The 16,440-nt window shown below is 43.7% G+C and overlaps 1 protein-coding gene across 3 annotated transcripts in view; it reads left to right on the forward strand.

The window, feature by feature from the left end:
* ogdha (oxoglutarate dehydrogenase a) overlaps positions 1 to 14,929 on the forward strand; it is a 65,472-nt gene extending 50,543 nt beyond the window's left edge. For all 3 annotated transcript variants that reach the window (XM_038989800.1, XM_038989781.1, XM_038989791.1), the window contains exons 9-23: positions 90 to 269; positions 603 to 731; positions 877 to 1,056; positions 2,722 to 2,874; positions 2,970 to 3,072; positions 3,158 to 3,286; positions 3,509 to 3,659; positions 3,850 to 3,977; positions 4,460 to 4,638; positions 9,140 to 9,211; positions 12,312 to 12,437; positions 12,521 to 12,593; positions 12,712 to 12,875; positions 13,081 to 13,235; positions 13,333 to 14,929. In XM_038989800.1, coding sequence (XP_038845728.1) covers positions 90 to 269; positions 603 to 731; positions 877 to 1,056; positions 2,722 to 2,874; positions 2,970 to 3,072; positions 3,158 to 3,286; positions 3,509 to 3,659; positions 3,850 to 3,977; positions 4,460 to 4,638; positions 9,140 to 9,211; positions 12,312 to 12,437; positions 12,521 to 12,593; positions 12,712 to 12,875; positions 13,081 to 13,235; positions 13,333 to 13,453 — 2,043 coding nt within the window. In that variant the 3' untranslated portion in view covers positions 13,454 to 14,929. The remainder of the gene's footprint in view (positions 1 to 89; positions 270 to 602; positions 732 to 876; positions 1,057 to 2,721; positions 2,875 to 2,969; positions 3,073 to 3,157; positions 3,287 to 3,508; positions 3,660 to 3,849; positions 3,978 to 4,459; positions 4,639 to 9,139; positions 9,212 to 12,311; positions 12,438 to 12,520; positions 12,594 to 12,711; positions 12,876 to 13,080; positions 13,236 to 13,332) is intronic.
* Positions 14,930 to 16,440: the final 1,511 nt, after the last annotated feature.

The raw sequence follows: 16,440 nt of genomic DNA on the forward strand, positions 1-16,440 counted from the left end.
ACACAACTACTGAATTGCCTGAATGTGTGGGTCTATTGTAGATGCCTAGCGGTATTCTACTGCTAGTATGTTTGACTCTGTTGTTGCAGGGCTCTGGTGACGTCAAGTACCACCTGGGGATGTACCACAGGAGGATCAACCGTGTGACGGACCGCAACATCACTCTGTCCCTCATGGCCAACCCCTCCCACCTGGAGGCTGTGGACCCCGTGGTGCAGGGCAAGACCAAGGCCGAGCAGTTCTACTGCGGAGACACCGAGGGACACAAGGTACCGACCGACACCGCTGATTTTGAACACGGTTTCAATACCGGCGTATTTATTTTTCTCAAAGTGACAAGGGAGTACTTGCAGAGATCATAGTCCTTTTATGTACTGTAGAAAGGCACCCTTTCGGTTCGATCCCAGGTTTAGGCACCAACAAAAATAAAAAGAAAGACGCCCCTTTTTCTGCCCTTCACTTACACATTGATCTGTACCGGATGAGTGAAACTATGGTTTCCACCATATCGCTTTCACCAATCCGACTTTATTTGATGAGTTATTACCTCAAGAATGGATTGTAAGTGTTCTGCATTTGATGTTGGATTGTTTATGTTCCAGGTGATGTCCATCCTAATGCACGGTGATGCTGCCTTCGCCGGTCAGGGCGTCGTGTACGAGACCTTCCATCTCAGTGACCTGCCGTCCTACTCCACCCACGGCACGGTGCATGTGGTTGTCAACAACCAGGTGTGCGCACACACACACCAATCTAACCACTGACCACACCTGGTCTGGAGAAGATACAAATAGTCTTTGTTCCAGCCATGGTAGAAAACCAGTGGTTGTGTGAATGGCTGGTGTGCTAACCCTCACAACCTCTAACTTTCCCCAGATTGGCTTCACCACTGACCCCCGTATGGCGCGCTCCTCTCCGTACCCCACTGACGTGGCCCGGGTGGTCAATGCTCCCATCTTCCACGTGAATGCTGACGACCCTGAGGCTGTGGTGTACGTGTGCAACGTGGCCGCCGAGTGGAGAGCCACCTTCCACAAGGACGTGGTGGTGGACCTGGTGAGTATAGTTCCCTAGGTACAGATCTAGGATCAGCTTCCCTTCCCCCAATCCTAACCTTAGCCATTCATGGGGGAAAATTCATAACTGACCCAAGATCAGGGGCAACTTCACCCTACTCCAAAGTTCCCCAATGGTTCATATCAACCCACTGTCTGCTTAAGTAGAGGTTAGGAGGAAATATATAGGGAAAGAAGGCTTCTTACTCACATACACAGTAGTACCAGTTAGTTTAGCCCCGCCTTATGACGTCCACAGCAGCCAACATCAGTGTCAGTACCAGTGTGTTTGTGTGTGCAGACCTGCCAACTTGCACGCATTTTGCGTACCATGCATGTAATTTGAGGTTAAAGTATGCTGATACGAAAAACGACCCTAAAATCAGTAAGCAAATGTAAGTAAGCATTTCACGGTAAGGTAAACACTTGTTGTAGTCGGCGCATGTGACAAAGTGATTTAAAATACACAAAAATAGGCTTTTAGTTGGCACATTGTGATATTTGACTCAACCGTCTGAAGTTAGCTGAGCTGCTCCAGCCTGACCCCCGTCGTCTTAGTACTATTTTCTTCCCTCGAACTGGACGGCAGCTCCTCACTTCGTCTGATACCTCTGATGTGTGAGGGAAAAGGGTGGGGGGAAATGGAGAATGACTGTTTACTAAATACATTTTCCTAAATTTTGTGTTAGTCAAGCACATAACCACTATTATTTCATAGTTAGCACCTTAGCTAAGGCGTCATACGACAAGGTAGTTAGCTACAGTGTTTAGTCAACTAAGCGAGAACACTTTCTTGCCAGGTAGTAGGCGCGAGCTCATTTACGGGCAAGGAAACATGTGCGCTGTTGCGGTAGTTCAGTGTGCGTCACTGCGTGGATGGAAGACCTGTTCCGCTCATGGCGTCCTTCACAGGAAGTTATATTGGACTTAAAGATTAGTAGGTAAATGTTAATTAATCAGTTCTTGATCTGTCCTCTTGATATATCTGTATGTCAACAGTAGACTGCTAATGATGTGATAATAGTCAGTTCACAAATGTTGAATGAATGGTAGCCAATAGTCAAACCTAACTTGATGGATTAGGTCAGGGATGGAGATCTAAAACAAGTTTATAGGCCTAGTTCAGTTGTTTCGTAGTACACTAGACTATCCACATAGACACCTATTAATTAGAATAGTCATTACCCCTACATTTAACCTAGAAAAATGTGTCATTGAGACCACCTCCATTTAATTTAGGATCATACACAAGTCTTCTGTGTTGGCTACGTTGTTTGATATAATTTAAGACTTTAGGTTTCAGGAAATGGCAGTTACAGTTGAGTAACCCCCTCTGGACCTCTCCTCTATCCAACTTTAGTCCTACATCAGCACCACCTTGTCAGAAAGTCCTAGTGAGAGCCCTGATTTGTACATTTAAACGTATTTCTAGTTAGCTACTGAAGAGCAGCTAATTATCAAGAACCCATAAAGTCTATAGCCTGCAGTGCCAACCACCTTATTAGGCCTAAAAAAATCGTATTATTTGGGCAGTGTGGGTGTCGCGCACGCCGTCGCAGGGGGGTCCCGCCACGGCGTTGATCTGGTGCTCATAAAAATTCTTCAAGGTTGGCAGGTCTGTCTGTGTCTGTGTGTGTGTTTATTAACAATGTTTGTGTGTCGGCAGGTGTGCTACCGGCGTTTGGGACACAACGAGATGGACGAGCCCATGTTCACCCAGCCCCTGATGTACAAGCAGATCAAGAAGCAGAAGGGAGTGATGCAGAAGTATGGCGAGAAACTCATCGCAGAGGGGGTCGTCACGAGACAGGAGTACGAGGTCAGAGCTCAACCCTTCGACTATATCTCACACACTCTCCATAGAGTAGAGCCGAGGAGTCACCCTCTCCACTTCTGCCTTCCCTCTCTCTACAGGAGGAGATTGCAAAGTATGATAAGATCTGTGAGGAGGCACATGTTCGCTCCAAGGATGAGAAGATCCTCCACATCAAACACTGGCTGGACTCTCCCTGGCCTGGTGAGTGGGTTAACAGCTCACAGACACACATACACAATGCCGTGTGTGTGTTGTGAATAATGGACCTGTGTCTGTGTGTGTGTAGGTTTTTTCAACCTGGATGGCCAGCCCAAGAGCCTGACCTGTCCGTCCACTGGCCTGACTGAGGAGGAGCTGACCCACATCGGACAGGTGGCCTCCTCAGTGCCAGTCGAAGACTTCACCATCCATGGAGGTGGGAAACCTACTCTAAACCATAGAATTAAGAACATAATAATATTAGGCATCTCTATGCCTTTTAACTTTTAAATCCTCTGATGGAGGGAGAGTCAAAAGCTAAAGAGCAGAGTGAAGACATGGCTCTTTTAATAACTCTGGCTTTAAACACACATTTTTCTGTGTACACACAGCAAGATTTACACCCGGTGACAAGTGTCTGGTTTGCACTCCTCCGTAGGTCTGAGCCGTATCCTGAAGGCCCGAGGGGAGATGATCAAGAACCGCACGGTAGACTGGGCCCTGGGAGAATACATGGCCTTTGGCTCTCTGCTCAAAGAGGGCATCCACGTTCGCCTCAGCGGCCAGGACGTAGAGAGGGGCACCTTCAGGTGACGAGACAGAGAGAGAGAGGGACTTTCAGTCCCAGGCAAACAAAATGTTTCCATTTTTGAGCATGTCATCTTGAGTGTGTCCCAAATGATGGTCTCTGGTCAAAAGTAGGGTACAGGCTGCAATTTGGGATGTAGATCTTGTCTCTTGTCCCTCATTGTCCCTGCTGTGTGTTTCCCTCCCTGCCAGTCACCGACACCATGTGCTGCACGACCAGAACGTGGACAAGAGAGTTTGCATCCCCATGAACCACGTGGCCCCCAACCAGGCCCCCTACACCGTCTGCAACAGCTCCCTGTCTGAGTACGGCGTGCTGGGTCAGTCGCTCTCTCCCTCACATTTACTGTGGAAACATTTACTATGGAAACAGATTCAGAGAAACTGGGAAATATCACAGTAACTCTCATTCAAATAATCCCTTACTACTATCTCCACCCGCTACTAACTGGGGACTCACACTTGGCGAGATAATCGGGGACCTAGCGACCAGTCATTTTGTATGAAAGGAGACACACAGCGACCTAATTGTCTGCGACGAGAGCGCAAGCAACCAACATTCAACATTTCAAATTTCAGTGACGCGACAGCCAATTGGGTGGGGGCAGCTCTTGCTAGCAAGCTTTGAGATTGGCATTAACAACAAAACTGCCTTCATGTATGCCGTTTGAACGATACACCAACCCGGAGAGATTTTAACCTTGATCGCTGACTATCTCGGCAAATGAGTCCTGAGTTAGGAACCTCTCTTTCTCTCTCATTCTCACTCATTCTCTCTTTTTCCCTCGGTCTCTGTTGTCAGGTTTCGAGCTGGGCTTTGCCATGGCCAGTCCCAATGCCCTGGTCCTGTGGGAGGCCCAGTTCGGAGACTTCCACAACACAGCCCAGTGCATCATCGACCAGTTCATTTGCCCCGGCCAGGCCAAGTGGGTCCGCCAGAATGGCATAGTCCTGCTGCTGCCCCACGGCATGGAGGGCATGGTGAGTACCCCAGAGCACCAGTTGAAGGGAGGAGATGGCGTTTCAAACAATTGTTCATAATCATTCCTTTACACTACATGCTCATTTAAGGGTTTTTCTTTATTTTTACTATTTTATTAATTGTACAATAATAGTGAAGACATCAAAACTAGGAAATAACACATACGGAATCATGTAGTAACCAATAACCAATTTACCAAAGTAGCCACCCTTTGTCTTGATGACAGCTCTGCATTTTCTCAACCAGCTTCATGAGGTAGTCACCTGGAATGTATTTCAATTAACTTCTTTGGGACTATGGGGCAGTATTGAGTAGCTTGGATGAATAAGGTGCCCAGAGTAAACTGCCTGCTACTCAGGCCCAGTTGCTAATATATGCATATTATTAGTAGATTGGGATAGAAAACACTGAAGTTTCAAAAACTGTTAGAATGATGTCTGTGAGTATAACAGAACTCATATGGCAGGCAAAAACCAGAGAAAAAATCTGAGGTTTGTAGTTTTTCAAGTCATTGCCTATCGAATATACAGTTATTGCACTTCCTAAGGCTTCTACTGGATGTCAACAGTCTTTAGAACCTTGTTTGATGCTTCTACTGTGAAGGACGGGGGAATGGGAGCTGAATGAGTCAGAGGTCTGCCAGAGTGGCATGAGCTGGTCATGCGCGTTCACGTGAGAGCGACCTGTGTTCCGTTGCATTTTTACAGACAAAGGAATTCTCCGGTTGGAACATTATTGAAGATTTATGATAAAAACATCCTAAAGATTGATTCTATACTTCGTTTGACATGTTTCTACGAACTGTAATATGACTTTTCGTCTGAACTTTCGCCTGGACCTGCCCGCGCGTCGTGAGTTTGGATTGTGTACTAAACACGCAAACAAAAAGGAGGTATTTGGACATAAATGATGGACTTTATCGAACAAATCAAACGTTTATTGTGGAACTGGGATTCCTGGGAGTGCATTCTGATGAAGATCATCAAAGGTAAGTGAATATTTATAATGCTATTTCTGACTTTGTTGACTCCACAACATGGCGGATATCTGTATGGCTTGTTTTGTTGTCTGACCGCTGTACTCAGATTATTGCATGGTGTGCTTTTTCAGTAAAGCTTTTTTTTAAATCTGACACAGCGGTTGCATTAAGGAGAAGTGTATCTAAAGTTCCATGTTTGATACTTGTATCTTTTATCAATGTTTATGATGAGTATTTCTGTAAATTGATGTGGCTCTCTGCAAAATCACCAGATGTTTTGGAAGCAAAACATTACTGAACGTAACGCGCCAATGTAAACAGATTTTTGGATATAAATATGAACTTTATCGAACAAAACATACATGTATTGTGTAACATGAAGTCCTATGAGTGTCATCTGATGAAGATCATCAAAGGCTAGTGATTCATTTTAACTCTATTTCTGCTTTTTGTGACTCCTCTCTGTCTGGAAAAATGGCTGTGTTGTTCTGTGACTGTACTGACCTAACATAATTGTTTGGTGTGCTTTCGTCATAAGGCCTTTTTGAAATCTGACACGTTGGCTGGATTCACAACCAGTGTAGCTTTAATTTGGTGTATTGCATGTGATTTCATGAAAGTTAAATTTTTATAGTAAATTATTTGAATTTGGCGCTCTGAATTTTCACTGGATGTTGGCCATGTGGGACGCTCTGTTAACCAGAGAGGTTAACAGGTGTGCCTTGTTAAAAGTTAAATTGTGGAATTTCTTTAGTTTGAGCCAATCGTTTGTGTTGTGACATGGTAGGGGTGGTATACAGAAGATTGCCCTATTTGGTAAAAGACCAAGTCCATATTATGACAAGAACAGCTCAAATAAGCAAAGCAAAACGACAGTCAATCATTACTTTAAGACATGAAGGTCAGTCAATCCGGAAAATTTCAACAACTTTGACAGTTTCTTCAAGTGCAGTCGCAAAAACCATCAAGCGCTGTATTGAAACTGGCTCTCATGAGGACCGCCACAGGAAAGGAAGACCCGGAGTTACCTCTGCTGCAGAGGATAAGTTCATTAGAGTTACCAGCCTCAGAAATTGCAGCCCAAATAAATGCTTTACAGAGTTGAAGTAATAGGCACATCTCAATATCAACTGTTCAGAGGAGACTGCGTGAATCAGGCCTTCATGGTTGAATTGCTCCAAAGAAAACACTACTAAAGGACACCAATAATAAGAAGACTTGCTTGGGCCATGAAACACGAGCAATGGACATTTTACCAGTGGAAATCCTTTGGTCTGAGTCCAAATTAGAGGTTTTTGTTTCGGATGATCTCTGCATGTGTGGTTCCCACTATGAAGCATGGAGGAGGTGGTGTAATGGTGTGGGGGTGCTTTGCTGGTGACACTGTCAGTGATTTATTTAGAAATCAAGGCACACTTAACCAGCATGGCTACCACAGCATTCTGCAGTGATACGCCATCCCATCTGGTTTGGGCTTCGTGGGACTATCATTTGTTTTTCAGCAGGACAATGACCCAACACACCTCCAGGCTGTGTAAGGGCTATTTGACCAAGAAGGACAGTGATGGAGTGTTGGATCAGATGACCTAGCCTCCACAATCACCCGACCTCAATCCAACTGAGATGGTTTGTGCTCAGCATATGTGGGAACCTTCAAGACTTTTTGAAAAGCATTCCAAGGGAAGCTGGTTGAGAATGCCAAGCGTGTGCAAAGCTGTCAAGGCAAAGAAACATTAACGGCCAACTGCTTTCTTCTGGAAAATGTGAAGTCCAAGATGGACAAAGGGGGCGTTGTTGGGGCTGGACCTAAGGAAAGCTTTTGATACTGTTAACCATGAGATTCTCATCACAAAATTGTCCAAGTTCAACTTTTCCCACAATGCCTTGAGATGGATGAAATCATACCTTGAAGGCAGAACTCAGTGTGTCAGTGAGCAATGAGCTGTCGCCCACTCTTAGCTATGATGTGGGCGTGCCCCAAGGGTCAATACTGGGGCCCCTCCTGTTCAGCCTGTACATTAATGATCTGCCTTCTGTCTGTACTGGGTCTGAAGTTCAAATGTATGCAGATGATACAGTGATATATGTGCATGCAAAGAGCAAACAACAAGCTGCACAAGAACTCACTACTGTAATGGTCCAGGTTACAAAGTGGCTCAGTGACTCGTGTTTGCATCTCAATGTGAAAAAAACAGTTTGCATGTGCTTCACAAAGAGGGCAATAGATGCTACTGAGCCAGATGTCTATGTGTCAGGGGAGAAGCTCCAGGTGGTATCTGATTTTAAGTACCTTGGCATCATACTTGATTCCAACCTCTCTTTTAAAAAGCATGTGAAAAAGGTAATTCAGATAACCAAATTCAACCTAGCTAATTTCCGATTTATACAAAAATTTTGACTACAGAGGTAGCAAAACTGTACTTCAAATCTATGATTCTCCCCCACTTAACATACTGCTTGACTAGTTGGGCCCAAGCTTGCTGTACAACATTAAAACCTATTCAATCTGTCTACAAACAGGCTCTCAAAGTGCTTGATAGGAAGCCCAATAGCCATCATCACTGTTACATCCTCAGAAAGCATGAGCTCCTGAGTTGGGAAAGTCTTGTGCAATACACTGACGCATGTCTTGTATTCAAGATCCTAAATGGCCTGGCTCCCCCTCCACTCAGTATTTTTGTTCAACAGAAAACCCAAACATATGGCAGCAGATCCACAAGGTCTGCCATTAGTAAATCCGCTTTCTCTGTGAGCGCTTCCCATGTCTGGAATACACTGCCATCAGACACACATAACTGCACCACATATCACACTTTCACAAAATGCATGAAGACATGGCTAAAGGTCAATCAGATTTGTGAACATAATCCTTAGCTGTGTATTGCCGCTTTCCATGTTGTCTGTTGTCTGTAGCTTGTGAGGTGTGGAAACACTTTGTTGCTTTTATGAATTTTGTCTTGCTGCTTTTTGTTTTTTGTTGCTCTGTCTGTATGCTACATCTTGCTTGTCTTATGTTGCTCTGTCTGTATGCTATGTCTTGCTTGTCCTATGTTGCTCTGCGTGTGCTCACTGCTCAATGATTGTCTAAATTGTAATTGTTTTTAATAACCTGCCCAGGGACTGCGGTTGAAAATTAGCCGGGTGGCTAAAACCGGCACTTTTACTGAAACGTTGATTATTAATGTGCACTGTCCCTGTAAAAAATAAACTCAACTCAACTCAAAGGGTGGCTATTTTGAAGAATCTAAAATATATTTTGATTTGTTTTGCACTTTTTTGGTTACTACATGATTCCATATGTGTTATTTCATCGTTTTGATGTCTTCACTTCACTACTATTGTAGAAATTAGTAAAAAATAAAGAAAAACCCTTGAATGAGTAGATGGCCAAACTTTTGACTGGTACTGTACTTGAAAATAAAGTTGATTTAAAAACATTGTTAATATGATGGTTATTTTATTCCTCCATAATCGTTGGTTTTCTGTGCCAGCCCTAGTGACCTCACTGCTCTCCTCCACAGGGCCCAGAACACTCCTCTGCTCGTCCAGAGAGATTTCTCCAGATGTGCAACGATGATCCTGACGTGCTCCCGGTAGGTCAAACCCTCACTCCTAATCATTCTGCACTGCCTCTTGTATCCAAAAGGCTGTTCATGTATTCTAGTTCATGCCTGACATTGACATATCTTGACATTTCCTTCCAAATAGAGTGGAATCTATGTCTAAGGCGGTGGTATTTAAACTTTTTCAGCAGGGACCACATTTTTCCCCCACGAATTTCTCGCAACCCAAAGCTAATGACACAATCTTAAAATCTATACATTTCTATTTTTACATCAACAAATAACCTTCGATTTATTGCATTTTCATCTCTTATCAACATGAAAAGAAACCAATAAATATATTTACTCAATAAAATTATATTCTTCAGATTATCTTCAAAAACATTTGTATATTTTCCCATAGAATAATCTGTATTTTTTTTGTTATTATTATTATTACTACATTTTGGGGGGGGGGCTCGCGACCCCGACTTTGTATACCACTGCTCTAGGGTAATATTAAGGTAATTTTGCAACGGAAACAGGTGGTTGAAGTGTCTCCGGCACACTGTGTACTAGCAAATGTATACGTCGGTCACATCTACTGAGGGGGTACAATATAGAAGTGCCATAAACAGAATATGAAATTCAAATTTAAACACCCCCAAAGCTTCAGTGGCATGGTACTTAATGTGAGAATACAATAAAGAATCGGCGGAAATGTAAGACTGCATGTGGATGAAACCGGAACTGGTCCTTGCTAGGACTGTAGAGGTTCTGAAATTTTGTCAGTCAGTGATTGTCATGCAAATAAATGCCAGTCTCACGGTAATTGACCATTAATTAACATAACACGTTTAGCATTTCTGGCTTCCACGCATAACCTATTAGCCGCTGATGCATACCTTTTTCAACCTCTACATTTTTTAAGTCTAATAAATCAATTTAATATAGCCTACACCATCACAATAAATCCATTATTTTAGGCAGGTGTAAAGAAACATTATGACATGAAGAAAATGTAGCCTATTTCAGAAGAACAGCATAACATATTCTGAGTTGTCCTTATGTTAGGCCCTGATCTGGCTATGCCATATGGTTGTGGGCTACACTAGTTCATTTAGCAGGTAAGATTTGCTTAATTCCCGTGGTATTATTTTATAGTAAGACCAATATGAGCTGAATAAAATAGAAAGGATATTTTGCGACTAATGATTTGAAAAGAGTCATGAATGACAAGCGCTCTGCTCTGTTTCTTGTGCGGGCTGCACAAACACAATCATTCACAATTTGACAAGCACTTGATAATATTTTCACTGACTATTCTCAATTTAATCTGGTCTTTACATATAGCCTACTAATATTCACTATATATACAAAAGTATGTAGACACCCCTTCAAATGAGTGGATTCGGCTATTTCCGTTGCTGACAGTTGTATAAAATCGAGCACACAGCCATGCAATCTTCACAGACAAATATTGGCAGTAGAATGGTCTTACTGAAGAGCTCAGTGACTTTCAATGTGGCACCTTCATAGGATGCCACCTTTCCATGTTTGTTTTAAGCCTATCCCAATCCTTAACCCTTACCTTGACCATTCAGAGTTAATGCCGAATTCAGAATGATGCTGCCACCACCATGCTTCACCGTAGGGATGGTGCCAGGTTTCCTCCAGACATGACGCTTGGTATTCAGGCCAAAGAGTTCAATCTTGGTTTCATCAGACCAGAGAATCTTGTTTCTCATGGTCAGAGTCCTTTAGTTGCCTTTTGGCAAACTCGAAGCTGGCTGTCATGTGCCTTTTACTGAAGAGTGGCTTCCGTCTGGCCGCTCTACCATAAAGGCCTGATTGGTTGAGTGCTGCAGAGATGCTTGTCCTTCTGGAAGGTTCTCCCATCTCCACAGAGGAACTCTGGAGCTCTTTCAGAGTGACCATTTGGTTCTTGGTCACCTCCCTGACCAAGGCCCTTCTCCCCCGATTGCTCAGTTTGACAGGCGGCCAGCTCTAGGAAGAGTCTTGGTGGTTCCAAACTTCTTCCATTTAAGAATGGAAGATCTTCAATGCTGCAGAAATGTTTTGGTACACTTCCCCAGATCTGTGCCTTGACACAATATTGTCAAGGATCTCTACGGACAATTCCTTCGACCTCATGGCTTGGTTTTTGCTCTGACATGCACTGTCAACTGTGGGACCTTATATAGATAGACATGTGTGTGCCTTTCCAAATCATGTCCAATCAATTGAATTTACCATAGGTGGACTACAAGTTGAAGAAACATCTCAAGGATGATAAATGGAAACAGGTTGCACCTGAGCAAAATTTCGAGTGGCATAGCAAAGAATACTATTTCATTTTATACATTTGCAGAAGTTATAATAAACTCTTCACTTTGTCATTATGGGGTATTGTGTGTAGATTGAGTAAAACAATCTATTTAATCTATTTCAGAATAAGGCTGTAATGTAACAATGTGGGGAAAAGGAAGGGGTCTGAATACTTTCCGAATGCACTGTATGTGTGAAATTAGTTTTGATTTAGAATGGGCCATTATCATGCACCTGTTGGGACAGGGTAAAAAGACTTCATCCATATGCACTTGAATAGTATTTGAAGAAAGCTTTTCTCCGCAGTTCATTTTCATGCCAGCCATGTAGGCTACTCCGGTTGAAAAGCGAAGTAATGTGCTTAATATATGGAAAGTTAAGAAATAAATATAGTAGGCCTAGTTGATGGGATCCTCCTCTTTTTAATAGAGGTCAACTCTGTTTTATCATGCAATTGCATAGCATTGCCTGTAAAAATGTTGCCTAACAGGAACACTTATTTCATTCCATGTGTCAACCAGCTATGAGGAGCTCGCTCTCGCTGCGCAACAGGTGATCCTATTCCACTCAAACTCTGAATGCCAGGACTCTCATGAAGTGTTTGATTTGGTTTTTGCATTTGCAGCATAGTGATTAGATGGACAATAGTGCTGAGTACCAGCATTAGCGACTGGCCGTTAGCAAGTTTGGTAGGCTACTAATGACCATCAGCGGCATCAAAGCACAGTTTTTGAGAAGCCTAGTTACTCTGACACGCAGGTCACGTGGAATCACCGTTACAGCCTTAGTCCTTACCCTTTCCTCTCACCCTCCTCTCCACCAGACCATCACAGAAGACTTTGCCATTCGTCAGCTTCATGACTGCAACTGGATTGTGGTCAACTGTTCGAACCCTGGCAACTTCTTCCACGTGCTGAGGAGGCAGATTCTGGCGCCCTTCAGGAAGCCTGTGAGTCCCCGTCAATAACAAAATTTTTACCCTAAAGCTGCTTATTAGAGCTCATTGTCCTCTGATCTGTCCTCTTTTCCTAGCTCATCGTTTTCACCCCCAAATCCCTGCTGCGCCACCCCGAGGCAAGGTCCAACTTTGACGAGATGCTGCCAGGTAAGACTGTGTGTTTGGTGTGGGCGTGTGTATGTCTGTGAAGGACAGTGCTGGTGTATACGCCCTCTGGATGTCTGGCAGTGGGTGAGTGTTGCTGTGTCTTCCTGCTGTGCTCCAGGCACAGACTTCCAGCGCCTGATCCCAGATAATGGCCCAGTGGTCCAGAACCCAGCCGGGGTGAAGCGCATCGTCTTCTGCACAGGGAAGGTGTACTACGAACTCACCAAGGAACGCAAAGCCCACGGCATGGAGGACACGGTCGCCATTGCTCGCATGGAGCAGGTAGCTACATACACACTCAACACCTCAGGGCTCCCCCACAGTATGCTCTAGAAAAATGCTTAGCCGAAAGGAGTTGAACTTTTGCCTGACCTAATGCGTTTGACACATTGTCTGTGTGTACGGCACCCTAACACCACTGGTGCTCCCTTTGGCTTTCCGAGCTACCTTACTCTTCTTCATGACATGACGTGGTCTCTGTTTGCAGCTGTCCCCCTTCCCCTTTGACCTGGTGAAGGCTGAGAGCGAGAAGTACCCCAATGCCGACCTGGTGTGGTGCCAAGAGGAGCATAAGAACCAGGGCTACTACGACTACGTCAAACCCCGCATGCGCACCACCATCGATCGCGCCAAGCCAGTCTGGTAAACAAACCCTTCATCTGCTCTTATCCTCTCTCCTAAGTGTGTCTGTGTTTAGTTAAACTCTTATTAAACTCTCTCCCATTACGTGTGTGTTCAGGTATGCTGGTCGCCCTCCTGCTGCGGCCCCAGCCACAGGAAACAAGAAGGCCCACCTGGTGGAGCTGAAGAATTTCCTGGACACTGCCTTCGATCTGGACGCCTTCAAGGACCAGATGTAACTCTTTCTTCCCGCTTCCTCTGTCCCAGGATAAGGGGTATCCTTCACCCTCCACTGCAACCCAGAGGCCTCTCCTCCTCCGTCCCATATGCCCACATACCCCCTGGACTTGGCGCTCAGAGCAAGCCTACTCTCCTAGTGGGTGTCTCTGTCTCTAGCCCTCAACGGCAACAGTCCTGTTCATTTAAGTCATTGCTAACTTCCCCTACCCAGGCCCTCCTTCATCGACTCCCCCTAGTCCTGTCTCAGCGTGCCCTAGCCCACCTTCATCAGACACATGCCTCAAGACCACACATTTAGCAGTAGACAGCCAGTCAGGGGTCAGGAAAGCGAACCTTTGTACAGTCAGTGATCCTTATCTTGGTTTTTATTTTCTATACCTGTATTTCTCTGGTTAACACTCCACTCACCAACACTATAACCTTCTTGTGTTGGGTGTTGCTTAAGCCCAGTGTGTGTGTGTGTGTGTGTGTGTGTGTGTGTGTGTGTGTGTGTGTGTGTGTGTGTGTGTGTGTGTGTGTGTGTGTGTGTGTGTGTGTGTATAACCAAAGCACATTGTTTATAAAGCTTTATATATTTTTCTGTGTGTTTCATTCTGTTTCTGTCACAATGATGTCATCCTTTTGAAAAGCGTAACTTACACGTTTCATCCCAGGTCTCCTTACATAGCCAAAGGACGGGGCAACTGTTGCAACCAGTTTAAAATCAACTTTCTCATTCTTGTAATGCCTATTAGAATAAGAGGTATTGAATGCGGGAAACGGGAAATATTTTCACTGTCACATTGTGTTCAGTGAAATACTAGTACATTTAACATGACAAATGCTCTTTTATCCATCTTGCACCATTTCTCGCGAAAGAGGCTGAGACTTAGATAAGGGAAATTGGAGTGATGAACCAGTGAGATGAGTTGGTACCATGTTTGCATTTATATATAAGGAGGGTTGAACTGGTCAAATGAGTTGGTACCATGTTTGCACTTGTATATAAATTCACATAGGAGACGTTTGTAAAGGATTGTTCATACAGCATTGTCAGGGCAACTTCTGTCTTTAGATACATGGCCACTAGTTTTGTTGTCCTACTGCAGAACAGGGCAAGCAGGTTGGAGCTGATTCTCCCCCCCCCTCTACATGTAGTCCTCTCATGACTCTAGCTAAACACTGATCTCATCCAGATGACATAAACTAGACCTGGCACCTCTAGATGTCTCTCAACAACTCATGTACTCATTTTCCTCTTGCAACCCCTGTGCCAAATTTGTTTTCAAGCATTTAGCATAATTTTGAGGGTGTATGAATGAATTGCCACAGGAGTCTTTTTAGCTGCATAACTAATAATAAAAAACAGGATATCACCTTTTGTTTGAATGGCTCCACAAGAAAGCAAATGATTTATTTATTTTCATATAGTGGATTAAGATTCTTTCCATTTTATTATTTTTGCTTCATTCAATAAAGACTATCTTCCCAAATCAGTGAATGGTTGAATAATTTCTTTTGACAATTAGTGTTTTGTTTTTACATTGCACCTCACAAACAAAACGAAACGCCCACTATACAACACATTACCCAAGGTGATATCAACATATGGTTTCCAAATTTCATTAAACACTTCCAGATTTTGTTTAACTTTAGAATATACAAAATCCAACAGTATGTACAGTAGCTAGATAGTTCAGTCATCCAGTTGTTATTGAGGGTGAATGAGGCTTTCCAATTGATGGCTATACATTTTTTTTTTGCAGCAATTAGACCTAGATGACAACTTTCTCTTGATCACTGTCATGGCGTGGCCCTTTTTGGGTATAGCTAGTGACTTCCCCCTCTCTCCTACACCCAGGTTCTGTTATCTCAGGTTGTAAATTCCTGGAGGAGACTCTCCCCCTCACCATTCAGAAATAGAGAGAACAAAGGATTTCACATGGCGAACTCCTAAATCCCCAAAATTAGGATTTGATACAAAATGTCCACTTGTGGGAATGGTCCGTGGACATTTAAGGGATGGGTATGAGGAGTGTGTTTCATTTGGTGACCTCAGAGAGGACAGGAAACACACATGACTATATCTCTGAAATGTACATTTCTCAATTATGGGGTTTGCATCTAATTTTTGTATAAAAATGAGTAAAGATTAAACTATTTGTGAAATGATGTAAGGATGTTAAACCTTAAACGTTAAAGGGAATACAATTCTCTTTCATTAAACTAAGTCACTGGCCCGCCCCCGTGAGCACAGACATGATCTGGCGTCATGTAACAGCCCTTTTCTACTGTTATGAATAAATCCCCCTCTTGAGGAAATCCTCTTCAGACCATGCTTACCTCGGTCAGCTGAGGGGGCACAGGTTGAGTTTAGACCACAAAAACCTCAGCTTCCGCTAAGGTTGCAATGGTTGTTGAATCCATAACCATACCACGTGGAGCATTGGCTACACGGGTGGAAATGGTTAAACTCAGACTATCGATTCCGACAGAATAAGAGCAAATCTTAGATACTAATTACTAGTCTGCAGCTAGAAATGTCAACCTGGGATGCGAAGACCGACAACCGCCGAAACTTCTATTCTATGAGAACATTTCTGAATGTTACTCTGAAGTATCCATTCTAACCACAGAAGACACGATCTTCAGGGAGGCAGAGAGAGACGATGATGAGCTGACTCCAACAGAGGACTGACGATTCCAACAGGGATCACTACGACACACTGGGCGTAAATATATATTGATTGCAATTATTTCCGAACGAGTGCGCGTTCATGTGCAAAGGATTAGCATTTCAATTAATATAATTAACTGTGTAGTGACTCCTTTTTGTCTTTCCCTGCCTTCTCAGTACACACCCACTTCCCTTTGTCCACCAAGCCATCATATCGGCTTAGCCCACTAGGGAACCTCCCCTATCATTTCCTTGTAACCATATCTACTGTTTGTTTATGCATTTCTGTGATTATTTAGTTAGGAAATAAATGATTAAGACAATTGATGT

This window comes from Salvelinus namaycush, chromosome 1, assembly GCF_016432855.1.
Source record: "Salvelinus namaycush isolate Seneca chromosome 1, SaNama_1.0, whole genome shotgun sequence".
Classification (NCBI taxonomy): domain Eukaryota; kingdom Metazoa; phylum Chordata; class Actinopteri; order Salmoniformes; family Salmonidae; genus Salvelinus; species Salvelinus namaycush.